This window comes from Vitis vinifera, chromosome 14 (assembly GCF_030704535.1).
Source record: "Vitis vinifera cultivar Pinot Noir 40024 chromosome 14, ASM3070453v1".
Taxonomy (NCBI): Eukaryota; Viridiplantae; Streptophyta; class Magnoliopsida; order Vitales; family Vitaceae; genus Vitis; species Vitis vinifera.
The window spans coordinates 3,639,851-3,665,433 of record NC_081818.1 but is presented as its reverse complement, the minus strand read 5'-3'; the positions used below and the strand labels follow the sequence as shown (position 1 = coordinate 3,665,433).

Genomic DNA, 25,583 nt, shown 5'->3' with positions numbered 1-25,583 from the left:
CACAGATTAATCTTGTCTGCAGGTTGCATTTCCTAGCTTGGGGGACTTAGATATCTCCAACCTGGATAGTGTGGAAAAGATATGGCACAACGAGTTTGTTGCAGATTCCTTTGGAAAACTAAAAAGACTATCAGTGCGGTCTTGTCAAAAACTGCAGAATGTTATTCCTTCCAATATGCTGAAGAGGCTACCGAGTCTACAAATTCTGAAGATAGTGGACTCTAATTCACTGGAAGAGATTTTTGATCTGGAATCCATAGATAGTAAGGAAAGTCATGATATTCCTACGCTTCAGTTGCGAGAATTGTGTTTAGATAATTTAGAGAAGCTGAAGCGTGTATGGAATAAGGCTCCTCAAGGACTTCTTACCTATCCTAACTTAAAGTCTATACAAGTTTCTCATTGTCCAAGTCTTATAATTCCTTATGAAGGTTATGTAGTGAGAAGCCTTATGCAAGTTAAAGAAGAAGATATGAATTCTTGTGGAGTGAAGGAAATTGTTTCACACGAAGATATGGCAAAAGTAGTGTCCATGTTCTTTTTCCCTGAAGTGACCTCTCTGACAAGTTCCTGTCTAAAACAACTTGAATGTTTCTATCTGGGACTGCATAATTTGGAGTGGCCAATGTTGAAGACACTGGAGGTGGAAAGTCATGAAAGTTTGGAGAAATTGGCTTCCGAACTTGATAAGCCAGTTAAGCAACCCATCTTCCTTTGTGATAAGGTAAGAGCCCAAATTCTTTGATTTTGTTTCTAGTTTCATAGCCTTGAAGTTTTCTAAAACTTTTTGTTAAAGTCATGCCACTTTAGCCACACATGATTGTGATCTATGATATTATTATAAATGCCATAATTTATGATTTAAATTATTCAAACAATACCTTGATTTTATCATTTTGAGTTGTCAAGTTTTGTTTATTTACAACGAATGTTTTGAATAGCTAAACTTTTTTTTAGAATGCTTCAAAGAAAATAGCGCATGATTAATTGCTTGGCTAAATTAGTCATTTTATTATAAATATGCGATAATAAGTAAAATTTAGAGCAAAGTAGGTTATGATAGTTTTGTTAATATTACTACATGAATAAAGTACACCATATGGCAAAACTTGAGAATCAAGGCACATGCATAATTGTTAAGTCATAGGTGTGTGTGTGTGTGCATGTGCATGTCGATAGGAAGTATGAAATATAAAGTAATGTATAACCAATTTTATAAAAAAAATGATAAGATTTAAAAGAGTTAAACTATGTCATATCTTATGAAAAAAATTGAATATTGGAGTTTTGAAATGTTCAAATTAAAAAAATATGACTTTAATGTATAGATTAATCACATAATCTACAAAAATGAACTTCTTGAATTTTTAGTTCCAAATTCTAACATGACAAGTGCACTTATATATATATAACCTAATATATTAAGTAAAAACAAAAATTATTCACTATTTACCATCATTTTCAATGTTAACATGCAAACCATTCAAATGAAAATTCTCCAATATTTATTATAAAATAAACTTACTTAACTTTTAATATTTTATTTGAGAAAAGTATAAATACCTTAGCATTGAAAGAAAATTAGCAAAATTACTAAGCTTAAAAAAATTAAGTTCAACAATTTTATGAAAGAATGGGTTGCCTTTAAGAGAAAGAAAATTAAGATAATGAATTCATAAAAAATAAAAATAAATTAAGATAAAATCTTAAAAATTATTTAGAGAAACAAAATTAGGATAATGGATTAATGAAAAAAGAAACAAGTGAAAACGTGAGAAGAGAGATAAATATAAAGAAGTACTATGTTTTAAGCTAGGACCATAATTTTATAATTTTATAGAATTTAATTTTTTAAGGTTTATTTTTGAATTTTGTCTTTTAGTGAAAGAATAGTTTATATTAAGAATTTTGGAGATTTTAGCCTTAGATATATTCAATTCCACCTTTTCTTCAACCTTTTGAAAAATGAATCAATCTAAGAATGGTATAGTGTGTACAAGAAAAAATAAATATTGAGAAAGTTATGATTTTTTAAGTGGGGAATGAATATTTTATTTTTATATTTTTAGTTTTAAATTTTGATTTTAGCTTTAATTGTAGTTTTGTCATTTTTATTATTTTTTATTTAATTGTTATCTATAATAATTTTTTATTGAATTTTATAATGGAAAGACATGAGAGATGAAATGTTTTCATAAAAATTAGATTGTTAGAATGTCGGGAAACAAACTATTATGAGAATGAGGATTTTTCTAATTGAGATAATTTAGTCCCACTTTAATATTGAATTATTACCTATTGAAAAGCAGGATGAATCATAATATATCACATGAATAATTTGGTCCCATTGTTTTGTACCAAACTTGTGTCTTAGTACCTTAATATATATATATATATATATATATATAACATCTACCCAACAATACTGAAGAAATACCCATCCAAAAGTGAAACTATGTCGTCAAATGTACAATTTGGTTTCATTGCTTTATACTTGATTTGTATCACAATTTTTATTATCCTAGTTCCATTCTTTTGTATTTTGGTTTCATTTGTTAATACTTGGTCTCATTTGTTTATATTGTAATCCTATATATTTGTACAATTATTCAATTGTTTAAATTTCACTATATACTTTCAACAATGACCTAAAATTATATATATAATGACTAGGATTGTTTGTAATTATAAACTAAGCATTACTCTTTTTTCTCAAAAAAAAAAATACAAAATAACAAGTTCAATGATGAAAATTTTCTCATCTCAAGTCTAATAGTTTTGTAGTTTCTTAAGGATTATATCACATTGTTTTGTACCTTGATTCCATTCTTTTGTATTTTGGTCTCATTTATTAATACCTATTCCCATTTGTTTATACCATATCCTATATATTTGTACAATTATCCAATAGTTTATATATATATATATATAGATTGTATTTTGGTCTCATTTGTTAATACTCGATTCCATTTGTTTATACCATAATCCTATATATTTATGCAATATCCAACGGTTTAGATTTCACCAACACTTTTATATCTATATATCTATTTATATATGTGTGTGTTTGTATATCTATCTACCTATATATGTGTGTGTTGAGGGGGGGTTGTTGGGTAATGACTAAAATTGTTTGTAATTATAAACCACGCATCACTCTTTTTTATAAAAAAGATTACAAAATAACAAGTCCAATGTTGAAAATTTTCTCATCTTGGGTCTGTTGTGTAGTTTCTGAAGGATTTATGGTAAATCTCATTTAAGACTTGAATTGTCAAAAGCCTCCTAGAGTAAAGGTCAAGTGATAGTGCCCTTTGGTAATGAATTAGAGGTCTTGAGTTAGGGTTGTATTTAAGTGGTGTAGGTAGAAGAGCAAGCCCATAATAAGCAGAGTTTGCTTCGATGCTAGTTGGAAGAAATGCCAAAAATACTATAAAAGTTTTTAATGGAAAACCGTTTAGAGTACATAACTGAAAATATGAGTAGCATGTCTAAATTAGTCTGCTTATGTTTTTTGTTTCTCTGATTCATTTGAGGTAATAAGTTAGATTCACAATAAAAGAGGTCATGATTCTTTTGCTACATGAATAAAATGCAATTTAAAAAAAAAAAATATTGAAAAAAACTTGAGAAGCAAATGTCGAGGTGTGTGCCTAAAGCCATCTCAGTAGATGGAGTCAACTTACAGGTGCTTCATTTATACATTCCTGTGGATAAATGTATGGTACAATTTAGAAGCTCACAGTTTTCTCTTCAAGATTTGATGGAGCATGGGAAGTATTAATGAGCTAGAAAACAAGTTACATAAGTGACAAATCCTAACAATATTATGATCTAATGTTTTTGATACAAAGTAAGTTCTATAGCAGTCCATAAATAGTTTAAAAAGTTCTGTTAGTGAAATAAAAATAATTAATTGAAAGAGTTTCTTGTATTAAACTTTGACCATCTCATTTGAAAACCAATAAATCGTCTATGAGAGCAAGTTAAACCTTTTACAGCATTCAACATCACACCTTGTGGACTTATTCTAAGAGTCATCATTTGGGTGACCCATCCTTGATCTTAAGAGCAGCATTTGCACCGCAATAGGGTTTGTGTTATGAAAGTGGATGGATAGTTTTAGGAATATGTATGAACTTATTCATTTGGTTTATTTATTTTATGGGTTTATTTGTAATGGAATAAAATATTGGCAGGATATTTTGGAATATATGTCCCTAACTTGCAATTGATGTAATGATCTATTGGGTTTTTGCAGGTTGCGTTCCCTAACTTGGAGTTCTTGAATCTCTCTCTCAAGTTGGAGAAGATGAAGGATCTTCATGTTTTATTCGGGGCCCTCTCTAATCTAAAGATCCTGATAGTTGAAAACTGCCCATTCCTATCAAGTCTTTTTTCACCCCAATTTATACAGTGCTTAAACAATTTAAAAAAGCTAACTGTGAAAAAATGTGACCTCCTAGAAGAAGTATTTGATCTTAAGGGACTTGCTCATGGTGATGATGAACATGTTGAGACGCTCTCCAAGCTAGAAGACGTGAGCTTAATTGATCTACCTCAGTTGAGAGATATATGCAACGACAGCCCTCTACAAGTTTTGTGCTTCCAAAACTTGAAATCGCTAGAAGTGAAGCAGTGCAACAGCGTGATGTATCTTTTTTCACCTTCCATGGTGTTGGGTCTTGTGCAACTCCAAGACTTACACATAGAACATTGTCCCGCGTTGAAAGAAATTTTTACCGTGGAAGGCAGGGATACCGATAACTGGCCCCCACAAGTTTCCTGCTTCCAGAACTTGAAATCCCTACAGGTGAAGCAGTGTGACAGTTTGATGTATCTTTTTCCATATTCTGTGGCCTTGGGTCTTGGGCAACTCCAAGAATTATGCATAGACCATTGTTCTAAGATGAAAAAAATTATCATGGAAGATGGGGATGTGGACAACAGGCCCCAACAAGTTTCGTCCTTACACAACTTGAAATTTGTACGGGTGAAGCAGTGTGATAGCTTGATGTATCTTTTTTCACCTTCCATGGCATTGGGTCTTGTACAACTTCAAGACTTATGCATAGAACATTGTCCCACGATGACAGAAATTGTTACCGGAGAAGACAGGGATTTTGATAACCAGCCTCCACTGGTTTCATGCTTCCAGAACTTGAAATCCGTACAGGTGAAGCAGTGTGACAGCTTGATGTATCTGTTTTCATCTTCCTTTGCATTGGCTCTTGTGCAACTCCAAGACTTATGCATAGAACATTGTTACACGATGAAAGAAATTGTCAGGGAATATAGGGATGTGGACAGCAGGCACCCACAAGTTTCATGCTTCGGGAACTTGAAATTCATCCAGGTGAAGCGGTGTGACAACTTAATGTATCTGTTTTCATCTTCCTTTGCGTTGGCTCTTGAGCAACTCCAGGACTTACGCATAGAACATTGTGATACGATGAAAGAAATTGTGGCAGCAGAGAAGGGAGTTACAGATGAGATCATTTTTCCTCAGATAACCCGTGTTTCACTTCTAAAGTTGCCCAAACTAACAAGTTTCCATCTTGAAAAGATTCATGTGGGAGACTCTAATAAAGTGCCTGGGGTGCTCTTCAATGAACAGGTTAGCATGTCTCTTAATTATTCTTTCACATCTTATATTTTTGTTTTTCTTTTCAACACTTTATGAATCAATTTTTTTTATAAAAAAAAAAAAAAAAGATTTAACTCAGAAAAGATTTCTTTCTTTTATTTAGAATCCAAGGACTTTAAATATGACTGGATTTCCAATTGAAACTTTTATCCATTGGGTCTACAAAGATTAGGTTAGAGTAAAAACAGAAAGAATGTTGATTAAGTGCCAAAATATTTTTTTTTTCTTCACATTCTATATCTTTTGGCTAAAATTCAATTGTGCATGTTAATTCTTTACAATCCTCTCTCAAATTATTTGCAATGTTTGTTGTTTCTAAATAATAGCATACTAACTTAATTTTTGAAACAAAAATCATTTTTTTCGGCTTCAATTTCTGGTGGAAATACCATAGAAGGAACTTCTAGCAGTCATTGCTATTATATTTTGTGACTACTTTGATATTTAAAGTAATATTACCATTATGTGAAGTCACTCTCCATAGATGTGCATGGGATGGAAAGTAAAAAGATATCATTTGCTAAAGACCCCAGCTTAATGGCTGAAGTTTAATTGGGGTCCCACTATGAAGCCAGGTTCAAGTCCCTGCTTTGTCAAATGTTCCTATCTTCATCCTCTTGTTGCACCATTTGAATGAAAAAGCACAAAATTAGTCACACCAGTCTTGCTTTTCCCTTCTTCCTAACTTATTCTCGATTGTTTTCCTTATGGTCTATTGATTAATTGCTAAGAAGATGAAGAATTAATGAATGCAAATGATTTCTTTCTTTCTTCGAGTTTTGTGTTCTTTTCCTATTTACCTTTTATGTCTCATTTCCTATCATGTCGTGATATTAATAAATTTGTAGGTATTTTATTAACATGATGGGATGGGCTCTGCAGGTTTCATTCCCTAGCTTGGTGTTTTTGTATGTCTCTGGGCTGGATAATGTGGAAAAAATATGGCACAACCAACTGCTTGCAAATTCCTTTAGCAAACTGAAGGAAATGAAGGTAGAAAATTGTAATGAACTGCAGAATATTTCAACATCCAATGTGTTGAATTGGTTACCAAGTCTAAAGTTTCTTAGAATAGCCAGCTGTGGCAAATTACGAGAGGTTTTTGATCTGGATGTGACAAATGTTCAGGAAGATGTAACAGACAATCGGTTGAGTCGATTGGTTTTAGATGATTTACAGAACCTGGAGCATATATGTGACAAGGTTCTTGGAAAAAAATTGTGCTTACAGAACCTGAAATCTCTCGAGGTGAGTAAGTGTGCCAGCATGAAAAAGCTTTTCTCGCCTTACACAGAACTTGAAGTAGTGGGAGAAATCATCAGGCAGGAAGAAGGAGCTGAAGAGGTTATTGATAAGATTGATTTTCCTGAACTAACCTCTCTTTCACTCAAATCCTTGCCCAGCCTGGCAAGTTTCTATCCAGGAAGCCATACAGTGCTCTTCAATGAAAAGGTGATTGGTTGTCTCTTAGATTTCCTTTTCTTCTCATCTTATAACAATTTTCCTTTTGCCACTTGATTTAGAACATTTCACTATTTCATTTCCTTTGGGATAAAATAAACCATAACATTAAATGTGAAAGAGTTTAAGAAATGGTTCAAAAAATTTGATCCTCTTATTTCATTATTTGAAGGAAAAAAGCACAATTTAGCATCATCTAACTTGGTTTCCCTTCCTCAAGCCGTTTCTTAAGCTCTATGAGTACAATCTTTTTTTTTCTTTTTTCTTTTTTTCTGCTATTTAACTTATGTGTCTAATACCTATCATATTCAGCTATTTCAAAATATATAGGTATTTTATTAACAGAATGAGATGAATTCTGCAGGTTGCTTTCCCTAACTTAGTGTCCTTGCACATATCTGGCCTGGATAATATAAAAGAGATATGGAACAACAATCCGACTGCAAATTCCTTCAGCAGACTAGAAGAAGTGAAGGTAGAATATTGTAATAAACTGCAGAATGGTTTGCCATTGTTTGTGCTGAAGTGGTTATCGAGCCTACAGTTTCTTAGAATAGCCAATTGTGGTCAATTAAAAAAGGTGTTTGATCTGGGAAGGGCAGGTATTCTGGACAATGAAACAGCAACTCAATTGAATAAGTTGGAACTACATAATCTCCCACTTCTGCAGTATATATGGAATAAGGATCCCTATGGAATTCTCACCTTTCAAAACTTAGCTTTTGTGGAAGTTTTCGGTTGTCATGGTCTGGAAAGTCATTTTCCTGCCGATAACTTAGTCCGAGATCTTTCACAACTTGAAAAGCAATTGATAAGATCTCGCTGGACAAAAGACTTGAGAGAGAAAGATAAAGGAGAAGATTTTGTATTCCCTGAAGTAACCTACGACGATCCTCGAAAAATCAAGGGTAAAGATGTCTTGGAAAGTGCATGATTATGTGAGCAAGATTTCAGAAGACATGCCTGGAAGTTCAGGATAGCATCCCAGTTCAAGGTATGAGCCTAAATTCCTTGGATTTTTATCACTTCAGGTTTCTTAATTGTCTTCTTGTCCTGTCAAGCTTACTTTCTCATATATATATATATATATATCAATTTTTGTCATTTCATCTTTATAATATTGTTCAAAAGTGTGACAAATTCCTAATTCATATATATTCTTTTGATAAAGAAAAAATATCATGCAAAATATTAAAAGATAGACGTATGCAATTGCAATACGAAGTAGGAAGATATTTGACAAGAGAAAGTATAGTATTATTTTTTATATCAATTTAAAAAAAAAAAAATTGAGAAACTAATAAGAGTTTTTCGGGGAGAAGAAATGATGGTATGTTAGATTATATGATCATAGTTTTACATACATGTTTTGTTTATTTCTTTCTCTCTCTTTTGAAATCCATTTATTAGCATTATTTATCATTCTTAGGTTGATATGGTATGATTTTTTATATAAATTAAGAGTTGTGCCTAGCCGTTACCCCACATGCAGATGAATGCCACTACACCTTCATTATGAGTAAACTCATCTTTTATTACAAAATTGGTAAGTTTATGTGAATAAGGAAAGTAAAATATGGCCAAATGCAAAGACAAGTTTAATGAACACTAATGCTTTTAGCATTTTTGGTTTAATCAGCGGCCTTTGTGGTAATGTTGGCCAACTAGAGAGTTTTGGACGCATAATTTCTCTAGCCATTTTAAGGATTGGTTCAAAGAGCTTGATCAAATATAGTTGGAACAATCTGATTCAACTCATAGAACAACTGGACTAATAACTAGAGCCAATTAGCAGGTTGCTCTAGAGTCCAAAATGTTTGTCAAATTGTTCAAACTAATTTCTGGCAGTAGAATTTTTCTTTTCCCTAGTCAAACTCTATTTTTTTGTTAGTGCGTGCACCAAACTCCCTTTTTATTCATCTAGTTTCATTTGAAACTCTAGGGCTCCTCCAAGAGCAGAGGCCTTTCATGACTAACAGCAACTAAGGCCTTGAAGTATTATGGGTGGCTCCACCAAATCGTAGATATCACTAGTGACTTGGGTGTTTCTTTCTCCTGGACTCCCTGCTTGGAAAATCATGTGGCAGATTAACTAGCCAAGTGAGAGGCTAGTGACTTGGTGTCTTTTGTGAGAGATTTCTCACCTCCTTGGGTTGAGGAGCGTCCTTGTACATTTTTATTACATGGTTAAGTTGTTAATTTGTTTTATTTCTGGAAAACCATCTTATACTCTTCTTTTTTTTCCATTGGTTGTCATAGGTTTCTCATCCTTCTTGTACTTCATTTCAATAAAGTTGTTGTTTGTAATTTAAAAAAAAATATATATCACACCAAACCTTGCCAAATGCTAAATGTTAAGGATCCCAGTGGCGCTCTTTGATCTGTAATATATGATTTCTTTTTATAACTTCTAGGAAAAACCAGTAGTCCTAAGTTCCTAACTTTCATTATCTGTTCTCTTTGCTTCAAAAAGAAAGTAAAAGAACACTTCCTTTTGAGTACTGAGCTATTTACCTATGATCTTGTTGATGGAATATAAATTCTATTTTGTTGTGTTTGATTGATTTTCCAGGTTGGTTGCTTTCCCTGACTTGGAGGAACTTAGTGTGACAGCTAATTCCCAGCAAAATCCTTCAAACTACAAGTTCTGGAGGTACTCTGTCATCTTTAGATATTATGGTAGTCATTCTATATATTATGCTTTAGAAGATTGTAAAATCTTAACAAATATAATGTTCTAAAGATTACAAACTCTAAATAAACCAAGTATTAGAAGTTTCAATCCATGTTTTGAAGCAGTGAACTAACATGCAAGCTAGAATTTTTCATTATATTGTGAAGTTTCCCTAGAGTTGGACCAATCTTTCTGGGGTTGGAACTCACCACACCCAGCTCAAATTGACAGGAAGCATCACAAACATTTGCTCAATGTATACCAGAACAAAAATTCTGATAGTCTCAGGTCCTCTTTGAAAGTCTTACAGAACTCCACAAAGCAAATGTAGGCCATTGTCTCTACCAATGTCTGGATCTCATTGTGCATGATTTTTAGGACAGTGTCTCTACCCTCTGTCTTGATATATATCAAGGTGTATATCTTGATCTCATGGTTTATGATTGTTATGAGAGTGGTGTTTAGGAAACAATGCCAAAATCTTCTTAGAGAAGATGTCTATCAATGGAAGGAAAGAGAGATCCTCCACTTATGGGGCCTCCTAAGACTCGATCTTCATGTTGGATGGAATGTGATTAGGTTTCAGTATTCTTAGTTGAATGTAACCAGTTTACACTTTCTGCACTGTATCACATCTTTAGTAGGATAACTCATAACAAGCCCTGATCTTCAAAATTATCCAACTCTAGAATGTGGGTTTGTAGTTTCATAAATTTAGTAACACTCCCAAAATTATAATGTATGAATCTTAGTAATGCTTAATACTTGTGTGCATACATTGTGATTAAATGAATCCTTGCAAATAAGGAGGTGAAGCAACAAACAAGGTTGCTTTCAACAAATTATAACGTATGGATCCTATTCCTTTACCAATTTTTTCCTCTTTCCCTGAACTTTTAGGAGGACATTCTTTTAAATTTTTAATGGATTTGGTGGACACCATCAACCAGAATAATCTTTGTTCGTTTTTCCTGGTTGATATGTTTTTAATAACTTAAAATAATTGCCATCTTAATTAACTGAACAATCCTTGTTATGATTCTTTTGAATCACCAAAAACACTCCTATGCAAGAATTATCCAGTATTTTCAATGTGGATTTTAGTTTTCCCTTCTTTTGGTCCACACTTTAAGGTGATTCATACTCAGTCATGCAAAGAGAAGGCTGTTGTACCCACTGTTGCAAAGGTCCCCTTTTGACATGCCTAGTTCTCAATTCACTGAAAGAATTGAAAGCTTATAAGAACCACCTGGAATCAAATATAAACACAAATTTGCTTATCAAGTGTAAGGACCATAGCTCTTGAGTAGTAGATCACCAAAACAATGGCTCTAACCTTTCTCTTTGCCAACATCAAATAAACTATGACTGCATTAATCCAAATGATGGTGAAATCCAACGAGTAAAAATAATGAGCACACAAGATTCGTTCAAGCACTTTAGAAAAATTAGAAACCAACAAAACAAATTGAACTTTCAAGACGAGAAGTTTGCAATAACTTGGTGGAGTTTCAAGATCATTTCTACTCTGCCAAGTTGTTCCTCTGCGTTTTCATGCCTACTTAGCTGTGTCAGTTGCCTTGAAGAACTACTCATCCTTCTCTTTGAGACATTGTTAAGTGTTCATCTGACCAAGATGATTTTTAATTTCATTTATTTTATCCATTTTGTCTAGCTAGTAAAATGAATATTGATGGTATCCTAATGGATTCTAAGGAATGAATAATCATCCTTTACATACAGAACCTGGTATGTCTTTTTCTGTACCTATACGGTATACCTAAGAGTCACTACCACTTGTTTTTCCTTCAATTTTATTTAAATAATACAAGAGCCTCCTTTAATTCTTATTGTTCTCACTTCTTTAGGTACGCTGGATTTGCTCCATGCTTTCCTTCATTTCAGGAGAAAGACATGCTACTATGAGAGGCTCTGCAACGATTTTTTCCTCTGTTTCAATTGAATTCGATTGGGTTTTTCTTTCAGTAAAATTTCATATGATTGCCTAGACTTGGGCAATATACTCCTAAGCTACTATGCTACTTTGTCCCAAAACAGTTAAACTACTTCCCGCTTGAAATATGTGGTTGTATGAACTTATACATTTGCATGCAGGTGTGACCTTTGAATTTTATTTTTTTAATGTACTCTTTATATAATGAATCTGTTCTTGTTGAGAATCTTTCCTAATATCCATCCAGATTGTTGAATGTTGTGCCTGTAACTTTATTCCTTCTGAATTATCAAAGGCAAACATTATTTGATGAATAATGTGCATATGGGATTCCAGAACATGATCATCATGGATTTCACCAGCCTTTACTGCATGGGCAGCTGATTTTTGGATGAGTTTAGTCAATGTGGACCAAAGATGGTCTTGCTGTCATCTTGTTGGTAGAAAAATTTCCAGCAGAGGAAGTCATCTCTTGTCCAAGCATGAGTGGAGAGTTTTTGGTTTGTTGACGAACCTAAATGGGTGGGCCGAGCTCAATCAGGTTTTCTAATACAGGTTCCTTTAGTCCATCAGCAGAATAGTACATATAGGTGAGGGTAAAGTGGAACCTGTTAAAGCAGCATATGAAAATTCTTTGTTGTGCATGAAAAATAGCTTGCTTATCTGCCAAGTTGGAATTTTAACGGCATTTTAGGTGGGAATCTTGCCTTCTAGGCTTAGGCTACAATGCTCCAGACAGAGCTCAGAAAAATCATCTCAAGTCCAACCTTAGAGAGGTCGGGTTAGGCTTTGGCATGGAATTTCTAGGTGGCGCCAGGTCTTGGCCATATCTGGCAATGATGCTTGGTGTTCTCCTTGTCTTTCTTTTTTATGTACGCAGGATTTGCTTCACGCTTCATTTCGTGTGGAAGACACCACAATGATGCTTCCTTTACCTGAAATTGAATGAGATTTCTCCCCCTACTAATTGTCATCATTTCTTCAGTTGTGTACTAGGTTTCCACTTAAGAGGCCCTTGTTTGTAAAAATAATTCAACTAGGTAAGATTTTCCTGCTTCAGAATGAGCCTGGATAAATGGGTCCAAATGATATTTTTGGAGCCGTCTACAATATTTTTGATTTAGTGTTAGAACAGGAAAACTAAGCTCAATTGGGTTTTTCTAAATTATAAACACCTTTCTCATACAGCAGAAGTGAAGGGAAAGAGGAAATTTGTTTATCATAAGTATCATCTTATATGTGTCAAATATGTGGGTTTCTATATGTTTTGAGGGGCTTGTTATCCATGTTCAACAGTATTTCAATTATTACTCAATCAAAATATAAAGAATCTAACCACACAAGTAATTTCTTCAAACTGATTCCACTCCTTTTAATCTCTTTTTCACCTCCACCCACTTCATAAACTCCTGAGGGATCAATGGAACTCTGCCGATTTATTTCAACTGTATTGCCAATTTAGCAAAAACTAGTCAATGTCAATATGAAGAAAGGGAAAAAAATGCTGAAGAAATAAATATAGACCAGCAGCTAAGTTTTCAGTAACTGTCGAATCTTAGTATGAAACAAACATAAACCAACTATGATTCAATCATCAACTGCTTTCAAGTCTAATACCTAAACAATTGGTGTCACTTGGTTAGGTGCTTCAATCAAGTCAGATATATGCTATCCAAGACTGCAAATCCAGCTGCAACACCACCTTCATTTGAGGAAGACACTTTGGTCCTCATCAAGTGACCGCATTGGTCATTTATGATCACCTTCTCCTTGTTCCTGCACATTCCAATTCTTAATACTAAATGAAATGGTCAAGTGTATTCTACATGTGGAATGAGACTTGTGGTTTGATGAATGCCATTTAGCATGGTGTAAATTCCAAGAATGAGTGATTGACAAACAAGCAAATTATGCCTCATTAATTTTATTGTAGCTGTGCAGGTACCTTAAGTAAGCCCCATATATCCCAAGTTCTGATATGGCATGGTCTTTGTAACAAATGCCTTCTCGCATCAGAAATGTGGGAGATACATTCGGGAAAATCCTTTGCATAAGGATGTAAGCAGCATCTTCTTCAGTTCCTTCCTTCTGCAATCTTAGTAGGGTCTCCCTCACATCATCACCATAGATATTGTTCCCTGGAGAGGGACAATCGCTCATTGTTAGCGACACAACAATAGTAATGGAAACAACAACAACAACAACAACAATCAATTTATCAATAATGAGACCTCCGCCTTCTCTCTGTGGTTTCATAACAAAGACCTCAGGTCTTTCAATCGCCTCCTTGATGATGTTTGAGTCATCTAAACTCCACAACCCAGCAAAGCATTTCCGCAGTTTGGCAATGTCATCTTTGTTCTCAAGAAACCTGCATCCAATTGAGTTCAAAAACACTTAATGCAGTATACGTAATCTTTACAACATCAAGAATTAAATCAGAAACATATGGAAGGAAGAACAACTTTTAATTGGTCATCGATTTGTAGCCAAGTTTCTTTCATGGCACTGGTACTTCAATTTTTTTTCATGGAAAATTTCCCTAGAAGAAGCAGATACCATCTACTCATTGGAAATCAAAGTGAGAAATGTGTGGACCTGAACAAGAACCATTTTATGGATATTAAGTACTAAAGAACTAGTATTTTCTCCTTCACTAGAAAAAAATGATTATTACAAATCCTTCTTGCAGGAATCAGACATCCTATCTAAAAACTACTTCCAAACGAGCAAGTAATTCACAAATGCCTTGAACAAGAATTGTACATATCATGTGAATTCTTTGAATATTACCTCTCAAGTACATTGGGTTTTGCAAGCTCTTGCTGAATTTTCTTGGTACCTGCCAAATGATAAGAAATTGAAGGACACTTGACAGCAGATGACTGCTCCATTATTAGCCTTGCTCTCCATTCCTATGATGAATAAGAATTTATCACCAAAACAACAAATTTGGCATCATGATCTTTTTGGCTATTCAGATATGATTGTTTAGTATTAAAGTCCTGCTTATTGGCACCTCATATTTGCAACTAAAACAAAACCAATGTTGACCTCAGCAAGGAGAAAAGAACAGAAAACCACATGAGTAGCAGAAAAATGAAGCAGTATTACTTACTGATTCTGAAGGATAATCAGTTGGTGCATACCCAGCTCGGAAATAAATGACTGCAACTGGTTGGCCACCTCTGCAAGTGCAATGCTTTTAGATTAATGAAGTTATAATTATCACATGGTAATTCCAAAAATATAGAGCAGAAAAATGAAATCTCCATGCCATAAAGCTACTACATACACTGTCAGTGTTCCATCTGGTAGAAGCTTGCCTTCTGCATCAATTTCTGCCAATGTTTTTCGAATAGTTGTAACATCATGTGTGTTATAAAGCTGAGGAAAAAACCTTTCAAGGAACTCTAAGTAAGAACTTTCATAAAGAGGGAGGGAAATACTTCGAAAAATTTACTAATAAAAGCTGCAGCAATTGAATATTGAATAATTGCCTAAACTCTTTCAGTTTGAATGTTCTAAAAGAATTGTTATCTCCACTTCCCACATATGTATTTGTTTTGTGGTTCTAATAATGCTTCATACATAGGAGCCCTTTGGAAAGATTCAAAAGGATATCTTTCTTTCATTGCTGTGCTGAGCCAATGTTGGTCATACATGTTTCGTTCTTCAGTTTGAACCACAAACATAACTAAAGCCCTGCAAAAAAGTCACTTAAGTAAGAAACAGCCCAAATGATCCCAGTAAATGCAGCAATATAAGAAAGACATGATCCAATTAGCAAGATCTTACCTGGGGTTATTATACTCTTTCCAAGCTTGAGCCAATGCTTCTGCAAACTGAGTCACAGCACTGTTTCCAGGGATCCTTTTGGAATCTAATCCAAGGTGTTTCCCATAATGATTAAGTAAGCTCCTGCAAAATGATTAACTACAGTTTAGATACTTTTTGAAGGTTCTTTATGTATGTTGTTTTGTAATGGTATGTATTTTTAACTTATTCAACTGGAATGGGGTTTAATTGCAAGTTAAAATCATGGAGAGATACTCTAGAATCTAAAAGTTTTTAAATAGGAGTCCAGTACTAAGACAAAATATATGGAATGTAGTCTCAGCAAAACTAGAAGTAGAAATAAAAGTATGGTGAAATTTGTTTCTTTTCATTTAAGGCAAAAACTTGAAGTCCAAAAGGAACCAAAAAATGACCATTTCCTTTATATAGGATGGAAGAAAGACTGAGGGGAATGTTGACCATACAAATAGCACAGGATGGAAACAGTGGAAAGGTGCATCTGGGGTATTATGTGATTGTAGGCTACCAATCAAATTGAAGGGAAGTTTTTAGAAGACACTTATAGGAGCAGCTATGTTCGTTAGTACAGGAAGTTGTGCTATAAAACAACATCTTCAAAAAATGAGTGCAGCTGCATCGAGGATCTTAAGATGGATGAGTGATGTTATCAAAAGGATAAAATAAGGCATAACTGCACTTGTAAAAGAAGGTAAGGTGGCACTAATTGAGAACAGGAGAGCTGTTTAAGATGGTTCGGCCATGCGGAACAAAAACATATCAATGCACCAACAAAGGAATAATCTCAAAATGAATGTGACAAAAGGATAAGAGATAGGCAAACAAGAAATGGATGGGAGTAGGAAATGGTATGATTGCTGATAACTTAACAGTAGTTGAGATTGTTAGATAGTGTACAGTTATTTCAGTTATTTATTTTTCCTTTTTTTTCCTTATTGTATTGTGGGTCCCACTAGCATGTATATATATACCCAAGTCCAATGTGTATTATTAATAGTTTTTTAATAACAAATTTTAGGGATTCTCCATTTTCTCTCTTTTCACATGGTATCAGAGCCTAGGGAGAAAAAAAAAACTAATTATTTCTGGTTTATCTGTGAATCAATTCTGGGAAACCTTTCAGTGACCGTGTTTCATTCCGGTCAACTTCCCCATCTCCTAAAGCTTTCCGGTCAACCGTATTGCCGTCAAAAAACCCTCACCGCCGGTGACTTTTCCCGGCGAAGTCTTTTTCCGACACCGACCATACCATCAGGTGCGCAAGGAGGAGATCTTCAAGTTTTGTCAAAGCACCGGAGAGAGAATCTCAATCACGCGCCAGCCACGCGCGTTTCTTCTCCGACGGCCTGAACCTCACGCGCCGGTGCGTGAGGGCGCATGGAGCACTTTCCGGCAACACGCTTCCACCTCTAGCCTCGCCTGAAGCCATCTAGCCACTCTCCATCTGTGTTTGTGCCATCCGAGCCTTGCAAGTGCATTTTTTTGGGTTTTTGGTCTCCGCCGGCCCTCTAAACAGCCTTTCCGGCGACCTTCAGTGACTTCCTCTCCACCCCGAGCCCTGCACGTGTCTTAGGAAGTGTTCTTCTACCCTTCCAGTAGTGCCACATTTGTTTTTCTTTACTATTTGGTCTCTCACAGCCGCGGATCCTCGGTTTTTCTTCTTTCAGCCGCAATCTGAAGCCGTATTAGGGCTCTCTTTGATCCAAACATATTTCGTTCTCCAGATAAGTAGATATGGCTACTAAAAGTTTCATTTTTTCCTCTATTATATCTGGATCTCCTATGATTACTTCAAAGAAATTAGTTGGCAGTGAAAATTATTTGTCCTGGTCTACCTCTGTGGAGTTTTGGTTTATGGGTCAAGGTTATGAGGATCACCTTGTTACGCAGGAGGCGAATATCCCTAAGGTTGACAGAGTACAATGGAGGAAGATAGATGCACAGTTATGTAGTGTGTTATGGCAATCAATTGATCCTAAGATTCTGCTTCATCTTCGGGCCTACAAAACATGCCTTAAATTTTGAAATCAGGCGAAAGGGCTATACACGGATGATATCCAACGTCTTTATAAGGTGGCTTCTTCTATTGTCAATGTCAGACAACAAGACATGGATTTATCTACTTATATTGACCAGATTGCCTCTCTTAAGGAGGAATTATTGACCGTGATGTCTCTTACTACTGATGTTGGGGATCAACGAATACAGATTGACAAGTTCTTCATGGTTCTTACGCTTATTGGCCTCCGTCCAGATCTTGAGACCGTCCGCGATCAGATTCTTAGCAGTTCCTCCGTTCCATCCTTGGATGATGTGTTTGCTCGCCTCCTCCGTATCTCCTCCACTCAGACTTTGCCATCTGATAACACTTCAGATTCTTCTATGTTAGTTTCTCAAACTAACTCTCGAGGAGGATGCAGTGGTAACCGAGGTAGAGGCCAACGTCCTCATTGCACCTATTGCAATAAGCTTGGCCACACTCGTGATCGGTGTTATCAGTTACATGGGCGCCTCCCCGCACTACCCACGTGGTCCAGTCATCTGATCCTCAGTCACCTCAACCTCCGAGCTCCTCCACATCTCAGGGTATTTCCCTCACTGATAGTGAGTATGATGACTATCTCCACTATCAGGCCACCAAGTCAGCTTCTGTTACTTCTGTTGCCCAGACTGGTAATGTTTCTGCTTGTCTTACCCACACATCTTCTCTTGGACCTTGGATTCTAGATTCTGGCGCTTCTGATCACATATCTGGTAATAAAGATCTTTTCTCTTCTATTACTACTATCTCTGCCTTACCTACTGCTACCTTAGCTAATGGTTCTCAAACTGTGGCTAAAGGCATTGGTTTGGCACATCCTCTCCCTTATCTACCTCTCACTTCTGTCCTTTATACTCCTGAGTGTTCCTTTAATCCTATCTCCATCAGCAAAATCACTCTTAATTGCTCTATTATTTTTTCTGATAAATTTGTGACCTTGAAAGACCGGAGTACGGGGAAGACAATTGGCATAGGACGTGAGTCTCAAGGCCTCTATCACCCACCTCGCTTTCAACTCCTGCAGTTTGCATTTCCACTGATGTTCCCCTCCTCATCCACAGTCGCTTGGGCCACCCTAATCTATCCAAGTTCCAGAAAATGGTCCCTCGTTTTTCATCTTTGTCGTCGCTTGCGTGTGAGTCCTGTCAACTTGGGAAATATACTCATGTCTCGTTCCCAAAGCGTTTGAATAATCGGGCAAAGTCTCCTTTTGAACTTTTCCACACTGATGTTTGGGGTCCTTGTCGAACCGCGTCTACTTTAGGATTTCAATATTTTGTCACTTTCATTGATGACTATTCTCGATATACTTGATTATTTTTAATGAAAAATCGAGCTAAGTTATTCTCTATTTTCCAAAAATTTTATGCTGAAATCCAAACCTAGTTCAATATTTCTATTCGTGTGCTACGCAGTGACAATGCCAGGGAATATTTTTCTGCACCATTTACTTCATTTATATCCCAACATGGGATCCTTCATCAGTCTTCTTGTACTCATACTCCTTAACAAAATGGGGTAGTTGAACGTAAGAATCGACATCTTGTTGAGACAGCTCGTACTCTCCTTCTCCATAGTAATGTTTCTTTTCGTTTTTGGGGGGACCCTGTTCTTACAGCATGTCATTTGATTAATCGTATACCCTCATCTGTATTACACGATCAAATTCCTCATTCCCTTCTTTTCCCTGACCAACCATTTTATTTCTTTCCTCCTCATGTTTTTGGTTGTACTTGCTTTGTTCATATTCTCACTCCTGGACAGGACAAACTTTTTGCCAAAGCCATAAAATGCATCTTCTTGGAACACTCTAGACTTCAAAGGGGTTATTGTTGTTATTCCTCTGAGACTCATCGCTATTTTCTCTCCGCTGATGTCACCTTCTTTGAGGACTCACCATTTTTCTCCACCTCTAAGTCTCTTCCTGTTTCTGAAGTCTTACCCCTTCCCATTATCTCCCCACCTAATGCAGTGCCTTCTCGCCCACTTCAGGTTTATCATCGCCGTCATCGTGTCGCTATTCCTCCTTCTTTAACCAAGGTACTTGTTGACTCACTTCCTATCCCTTCGGCTTCTCCTGCCCCGGCTCTGTCTCCTTTTACTAACTTACCCATTGCTATTCGAAAAGGTAATCGATCTACTCGTAATCCTCATCCCATTTACAATTTTTTGAGTTACCATCGATTATCTTCACCCTATTCTGCATTTGTTTCTACTATATCTTCTGTTTCTCTTCCTAAGAGCACCCCTGAGGCTTTTTCCCATCCAGGCTGGCGACAGGCAATGGTAGATGAAATGGCTGCTTTACACTCCAATGACACTTGGGATCTTGTTGTTTTACCCTCTGGTAAATATACAGTTGGTTGTCCTTGGGTCTACACAGTTAAGGTTGGCCCTGATGGTCAAGTTGATCACCTTAAGGCCCGCTTAGTTGCTAAATGCTATACTCAAGTTTATGGTTTTAATTATGGTGACACTTTCTCTCCTGTTGCCAAGATAGCTTTTATTCGTCTATTGCTCTCCATAGCTGCTATGCATTATTGACCTCTTTATCAGTTAGATATTAAAAATGTTTTCCTTCATGAGAATCTTGCTGAGGAAGTTTATATGGAGCAACCACCTGGTTTTGTTGCTCAGGAGGAGTCTGGTTTAGTGTGCAGGTTACGTCGTTCTCTATATGGCTTGAAACAATCTCCTCGAGCATGGTTTAGTCGTTTTAGTTCTGTTGTTCAGGAGTTTGGCATGTTTCGCAGTACAGCAGATTCCGTTTTCTATCATCATATCTTCGGTGCAGTGTATTTATCTGGTAGTTTATGTGGACGACATCGTCATTACAGGCAGTGATCAGAATGGTATTCAGAAACTAAATCAACACATTTTCACCCACTTTCAGACTAAAGACTTGGGGAAACTCAAGTATTTCTTAGGGATTGAGATAGCTCAATCCAGTTCCGGTGTGGTTCTTTCCCAAAGGAAGTATGCTTTAGACATCTTGGAAGAAACTGGTATGTTAGACTGTAAACCGGTAGACACTCCTATGGATCCAAATGTCAAACTTATACCAGAACAGGGGGAGCCTTTAGGAGATCTTGGGAGATATCAGCGACTTGTAGGTAAACTGAACTACCTCACTATTACTCGTCCAGACATTTCTTTTCCTGTAAGTGTTGTTAATCAATTCCTACAGTCACCATGTGATAGCCATTGGGATGCTGTAATCCGCATTCTTCGATATATCAAAAGCACACTAGGCCAAGGTGTGTTGTACGATAACAGAGATCATACCCAGGTTGTTGGTTACACAGATGCAAATTGGGTTGGCTCACCCACAGATAGACGTTCCACTTCCGGGTATTGTGTTTTTATTGGAGGTAACCTAATATCCTGGAAGAGTAAGAAACAAAATATAGTGGTCAGATCTAGTATTGAAGCCGAGTATCGAACTATGGCTCTGGCAACATGTGAACTCATATGGCTAAAACATCTTCTTCGGGAGTTGAGATTTGGAAATGATGAATAGATGAAGCTCATCTGTGAGAACCAAGCCGCTTTGCATATTGCATTCAATCTAGTCTTCCATAAAAGGACCAAACACATTGAAGTTGACTATCACTTCATTAGAGAGAAGATCGCATCAGGATGTATGGCGACTAGTTTTGTCAATTCAAATGATCAACTAACAAATATTTTTACTAAATCTCTCAGAGGTCCTAGAATTAAATACATTTGTAACAAGCTTGGTGCATATAACATATATGCTCTAACTTGAGGGGGAGTGTTAGATAGTGTACAGTTATTTTAGTTATTTATTTTTCCTTTTGTTTCCTTATTGTATTGTGGGTCCCACTAACATGTATATATATACCCAAGTCCAATGTGTATTATTAATAGTTTTTTAATAACAAAAATTAGGGATTCTCCCTTTTCTCTCTTTTCACAGAGATAAAGACTTTGTTAAGCAGAGTTGACAGTACTTTATTAATTTTGTGGACAACACATAAGAATATGTAGAATATGGTTAGAAACAAAATGATATACCTACATATGACATTTCTAGAACTTCATGCAACAGAGTATATTTGTATGCTGAGCGGGGAGGAAACAAAGCAGTTCCACCCCTATTTTGAGAGCATTTTATGGATGGCACGATATCATGGGGCATGAAAGAGTACTCTGCCAATGCACAAGTCAAAAACAGTATACTAAATTCTCATTTAGGTTAAATCCAAATGTTTGCAGCAGCCTAGTTGAAGTCATCAGCATCTTTGAAACTAGGATCCATATATCCCTCATACAGGAGAAGAAGAGGGATGCACCAAACAACTAGTTCAATTTCAGAGAAATTATATGACCCGAACAGTTTTAAACAGCTGCTTTGTCATTCTTGCATAAGACTTCAAAAATAAAGTCCAGAAACATGATTTATTATTAGGAAAAAAGCATAAATTACAAAATCATACAGATACACCTAACCTGTGTAGCTCGGTAACAAGACAACTGAGGCCAGGAAACGAAGATGAAATTGTGTTCAGCTCTATTTGGAGAAGTAATTTTGTTTGTTCATCGAGCATATAATCTGATCGATGTAAACCCAAGCGTATTTCCTATCATAGAGTTTGAAACAAGATCAGCATCTTCCCAACCGTTGAACAATTAACTTAATCCACTTTCATTTTTAGAACAGATAATCACTGAAATTTATCTTGATGAAATAAAATAGGTTGAGGGGGTCCAGCTACCAGATAACAATCAAAATTTTCCATCATGTTCATTTTATTCCACATTAAGCTAGCCTAATATTTGTTCATTAAGCTTAGATAACAGTGCATAATATGGCAAATACAAAGCATATTGTGGCTTATTAACCTCATTTGTACATCCAAATGTTTGTTTTATTTTTTATTTTTTTTAATTCGAGGAGATGAGTCCAATACATGCTTGATTAGCACATTGACATGTTATAAAAGATCATATCTAAATCCTGTCATAATTTGCTCTCCAAATGCTTTACTGTACAAATTACCTCTTTCTTATTCATTTCTTGCATCTTGGAATGAATGTCTAAGAGTCTAGAGGTGAAAGAATCCACTTTCTTTGTTCTGCAAGTAAAGAAAGAGGAAAGAGAGTCTCAGGTCATAACTGTTCCCAATCTCTCAAGTCAGCAAAGAGAGAAACATGAAATAGAATTAAAAGGGGAATTCGAAGGGGGATAGACAACCACATATCACAAATATAATATTAATTTCGATAAATCGGTATTGGAAAATCTTAGGCAAAACAAATATGGAATGCTAAACACATGCCTAAAGGCATCAACTTAATGCAAGCAAGCCCTAGAGCTTGCAGGTTGCTTGCAGGTTTCTAGGGCTATAAAGTGCTATTATTGTTGCAGCATTGTACAATCTTAGACACTGTAACACATACCATGTATGTGTGATATACAACATAAATATATTTCAAATTTTTAAAAAATAAATCCAATTTATACTGAAAATTCTGGTGAGTTTGAAAATATGTGAAGTACACATGTCATAAAGGTAATTGTTTTCAATAAGATTTTTGCAAGCAGTTATCCTTGAGAGACGCAGAAAAAGTGGAGGGAGAATCTCCATGTTCCCTTGGCAAATAATGTGAATAACTCATAGTTTGATATCTATTATCAGCCCACTGCCCAACAGTCTAAGCCTTTTAGGCAACTAGTTGTTTAACATGTCATCAAAACTTTTGCCCTCAAAGCCTTGTGTTCAAGCCTTTTTATCTATCTGTTGCGTTATTTTTTGTTTAAGGGACAGTTTGAACTTTTGGGCAAGTGGTTATTAACAATAAAATCACCAAAGCATAGGGATAAATCAGGTAAGACTAGCTCCAGAGTGGAAAATATGAGGGGAACCAAACTTCTAAAGTGCTGTGGATGCCTAAATAGTACAAAATGTTGAATGTTGATGAAGCAACAAGTTTTATGGAATCAAAAGAGCCTATCTGAGTTAATGATGTCAAGACAAATGGGTGTCATGAAAGCAAAGGACATAGTTAAACATCAATGCATTTGTGAGAAGGCAATGCTAGTACCAACAGGGGTCACAGTAAGAGAGAGTTTTGATAATGAAGGTCATATCTATTGAGAACCATTTACTTAAGTATGAAGGAGACAAAAGGTATATGCTTTGAGGCAGTGAGGACAGACACACCGGCTTATGATTTAACAAAAACTGAGAGGTTCAGATAGAGCAAAATACTCAGAAAAATTCTTATGCCTACCACAAACCATTGGGATAAAGCTTTGTTAAGGTGATTTAAGATTTAAACACACAACACCTGCAAGTGCAAGCACACATGGACATACACAAACACACACGACAGAAAGAGAGAGAGAGAGAGAGAGAGAGAGAGAAAGAACCTGGATAGTGCCTCCTGTAGAAATTTCCAATCCAAACTCACACGATCTACAAGTTCATTGAAAATGGGGGTTAGTTCACATGCTTGCTGCCAATGACTTTCCGGAAATGACATGGGCAATAAGGCAAATGGGGCATGAACCATGCCCACACCAGGAACTGTCCCTGCTCTCTGCAATTTAAACTCCCTAGCATCAAACACCATAACCAACAATTTTACTCAACAACTTTACACTATTATTATATTGGGTAGAACCTCCTCCTTATTTTCCTAAATATCAAACACAATTCCAAGCCAACCCAATCTCAAAAATTTGAAAGCAATCCAATCTAAATATATAGGTTAATATCACCTCCACTTTTACCATATCTGATTCACATTGTGGCAACATCAATTATGTACAGATACCAGGATGGAGAGGATGAAGCAAAGACAAGTTCAAAAAATAAATTACAAATAGAAACTCAAATTTTTGAAAATCAGTATGAGGGTGTCAATGAATCACATAATTAGAGCATAAGCGTGTAGCAGCCAACCATTCTATTCTATCAAAACAAAAATGTCTGCTCTGTTCGACTGCTGAGAAGCCAGCGCTGAAATATGACAGCTATGGGAATAATCAACTCGAGTCACCCTCCTACGATTATTTGCTTAGTCAAGTTCCTTTTTTTGGGTATTCTTAGAAGACAAACAAGAGGAAAGAAAATCAATTTTTCAATTTTCTTCCTGAGTTCTCTAAGAAAACAGGGTACCAATCCAAACAATAATCACCTAAAGACAAAAGTACTTCTAATAGCACCAAAACGTAATCTTTCCCACCCACCTTAACCGTTCTATCGCCAACAACAAGCCCATGAAGAGAACTCCACACAAGAGCGTCATACACCATCCTCTGGAGCAATGCTTCGTCAATACCATGAAAATCATACAGGGGTCTGACAGCACTCCCCACTTGGGTCTCAACCTGATCAACTTTCCCAGAATCCAAAGGCACAAATGACGAAGATGAAGACCAAAGAAGTGACCGTTCTGTCATGGCTCTCTTGCAGGGTCTTTGAAAGATGATGGTGCTTGGATTGAAAGAAAAAATGGGTTGAGATCGGTGAGGGAAGAAAGTGGCTGCGAGAGCAGAAGGGAAAGTGCTATTGGGCAAACATTGAGAAGAGCCAACACCCATCTGGATTGTGACCCTTCGAAAGTGAATTTTGTAGATATCAGAAGAGAAGTTTGATTTGTTCTTCTAGTTTTCCTTTTTAATTAAGTTTATTATTATTATCTCCAACATTTTGATTCTTATTTTCCATTGAATATTCATAAAGTTTGGCACACCAATCTATGGGACCATGGTGGCTTTATTTTATTTTATTTTTGCAGAAAGTGCAAAGTGGCACTGTTTGTTGCCATTGTAGTTGGACATTCTTTTCTTCAATATTTCTATTTTATTTTCTTTCTATTTTTTTTTTTTCTCATGGTTCCTTATCCAACCTTGCATTAGAATAAAATAGAAAATATAAATCAATTATAGATCAACAAAATTAATTGAATTCACATTCAGAAATTCAAAATTTTTCATATTTAACTTCACAAATATCAT

At 35.8% G+C, this 25,583-nt stretch overlaps 2 protein-coding genes across 3 annotated transcripts in view; one reads left to right on the top strand and one right to left on the bottom strand.

The window, feature by feature from the left end:
* Nucleotides 1–11,992, top strand: part of LOC104881449 (uncharacterized) — a 39,252-nt gene extending 27,260 nt beyond the window's left edge. The window contains exons 7-12 of the mRNA XM_010661783.3: nucleotides 23–724; nucleotides 4,262–5,617; nucleotides 6,530–7,099; nucleotides 7,473–8,102; nucleotides 9,681–9,761; nucleotides 11,651–11,992. Coding sequence (XP_010660085.2) covers nucleotides 23–724; nucleotides 4,262–5,617; nucleotides 6,530–7,099; nucleotides 7,473–8,042 — 3,198 coding nt within the window. The 3' untranslated portion in view covers nucleotides 8,043–8,102; nucleotides 9,681–9,761; nucleotides 11,651–11,992. The remainder of the gene's footprint in view (nucleotides 1–22; nucleotides 725–4,261; nucleotides 5,618–6,529; nucleotides 7,100–7,472; nucleotides 8,103–9,680; nucleotides 9,762–11,650) is intronic.
* An 885-nt stretch (nucleotides 11,993–12,877) lies between these two features.
* On the bottom strand, nucleotides 12,878–25,242 carry LOC100254472 (glutathione synthetase, chloroplastic). 2 transcript variants are annotated; one of them, XM_010661784.3, is made up of 13 exons: nucleotides 24,813–25,240; nucleotides 23,991–24,160; nucleotides 22,617–22,692; nucleotides 22,067–22,197; nucleotides 15,535–15,657; nucleotides 15,361–15,441; nucleotides 15,032–15,112; nucleotides 14,855–14,924; nucleotides 14,530–14,651; nucleotides 13,968–14,107; nucleotides 13,682–13,874; nucleotides 13,354–13,512; nucleotides 12,878–13,181 (listed from the first exon to the last, which is right to left on the bottom strand). In XM_010661784.3, the coding sequence occupies exons 1-12, from the start codon at nucleotides 25,164–25,166 to the stop codon at nucleotides 13,389–13,391; spliced, it is 1,665 nt and encodes a 554-aa protein (XP_010660086.1). In that variant the 5' UTR covers nucleotides 25,167–25,240; the 3' UTR covers nucleotides 12,878–13,181; nucleotides 13,354–13,388. The 2 variants fall into 2 exon arrangements, with proteins under 2 accessions (XP_010660086.1, XP_059598486.1); XM_059742503.1 differs by lacking the exon at nucleotides 12,878–13,181 and having other exon boundaries at nucleotides 13,422–13,512; nucleotides 13,634–13,874; nucleotides 24,813–25,242.
* Nucleotides 25,243–25,583: the final 341 nt, after the last annotated feature.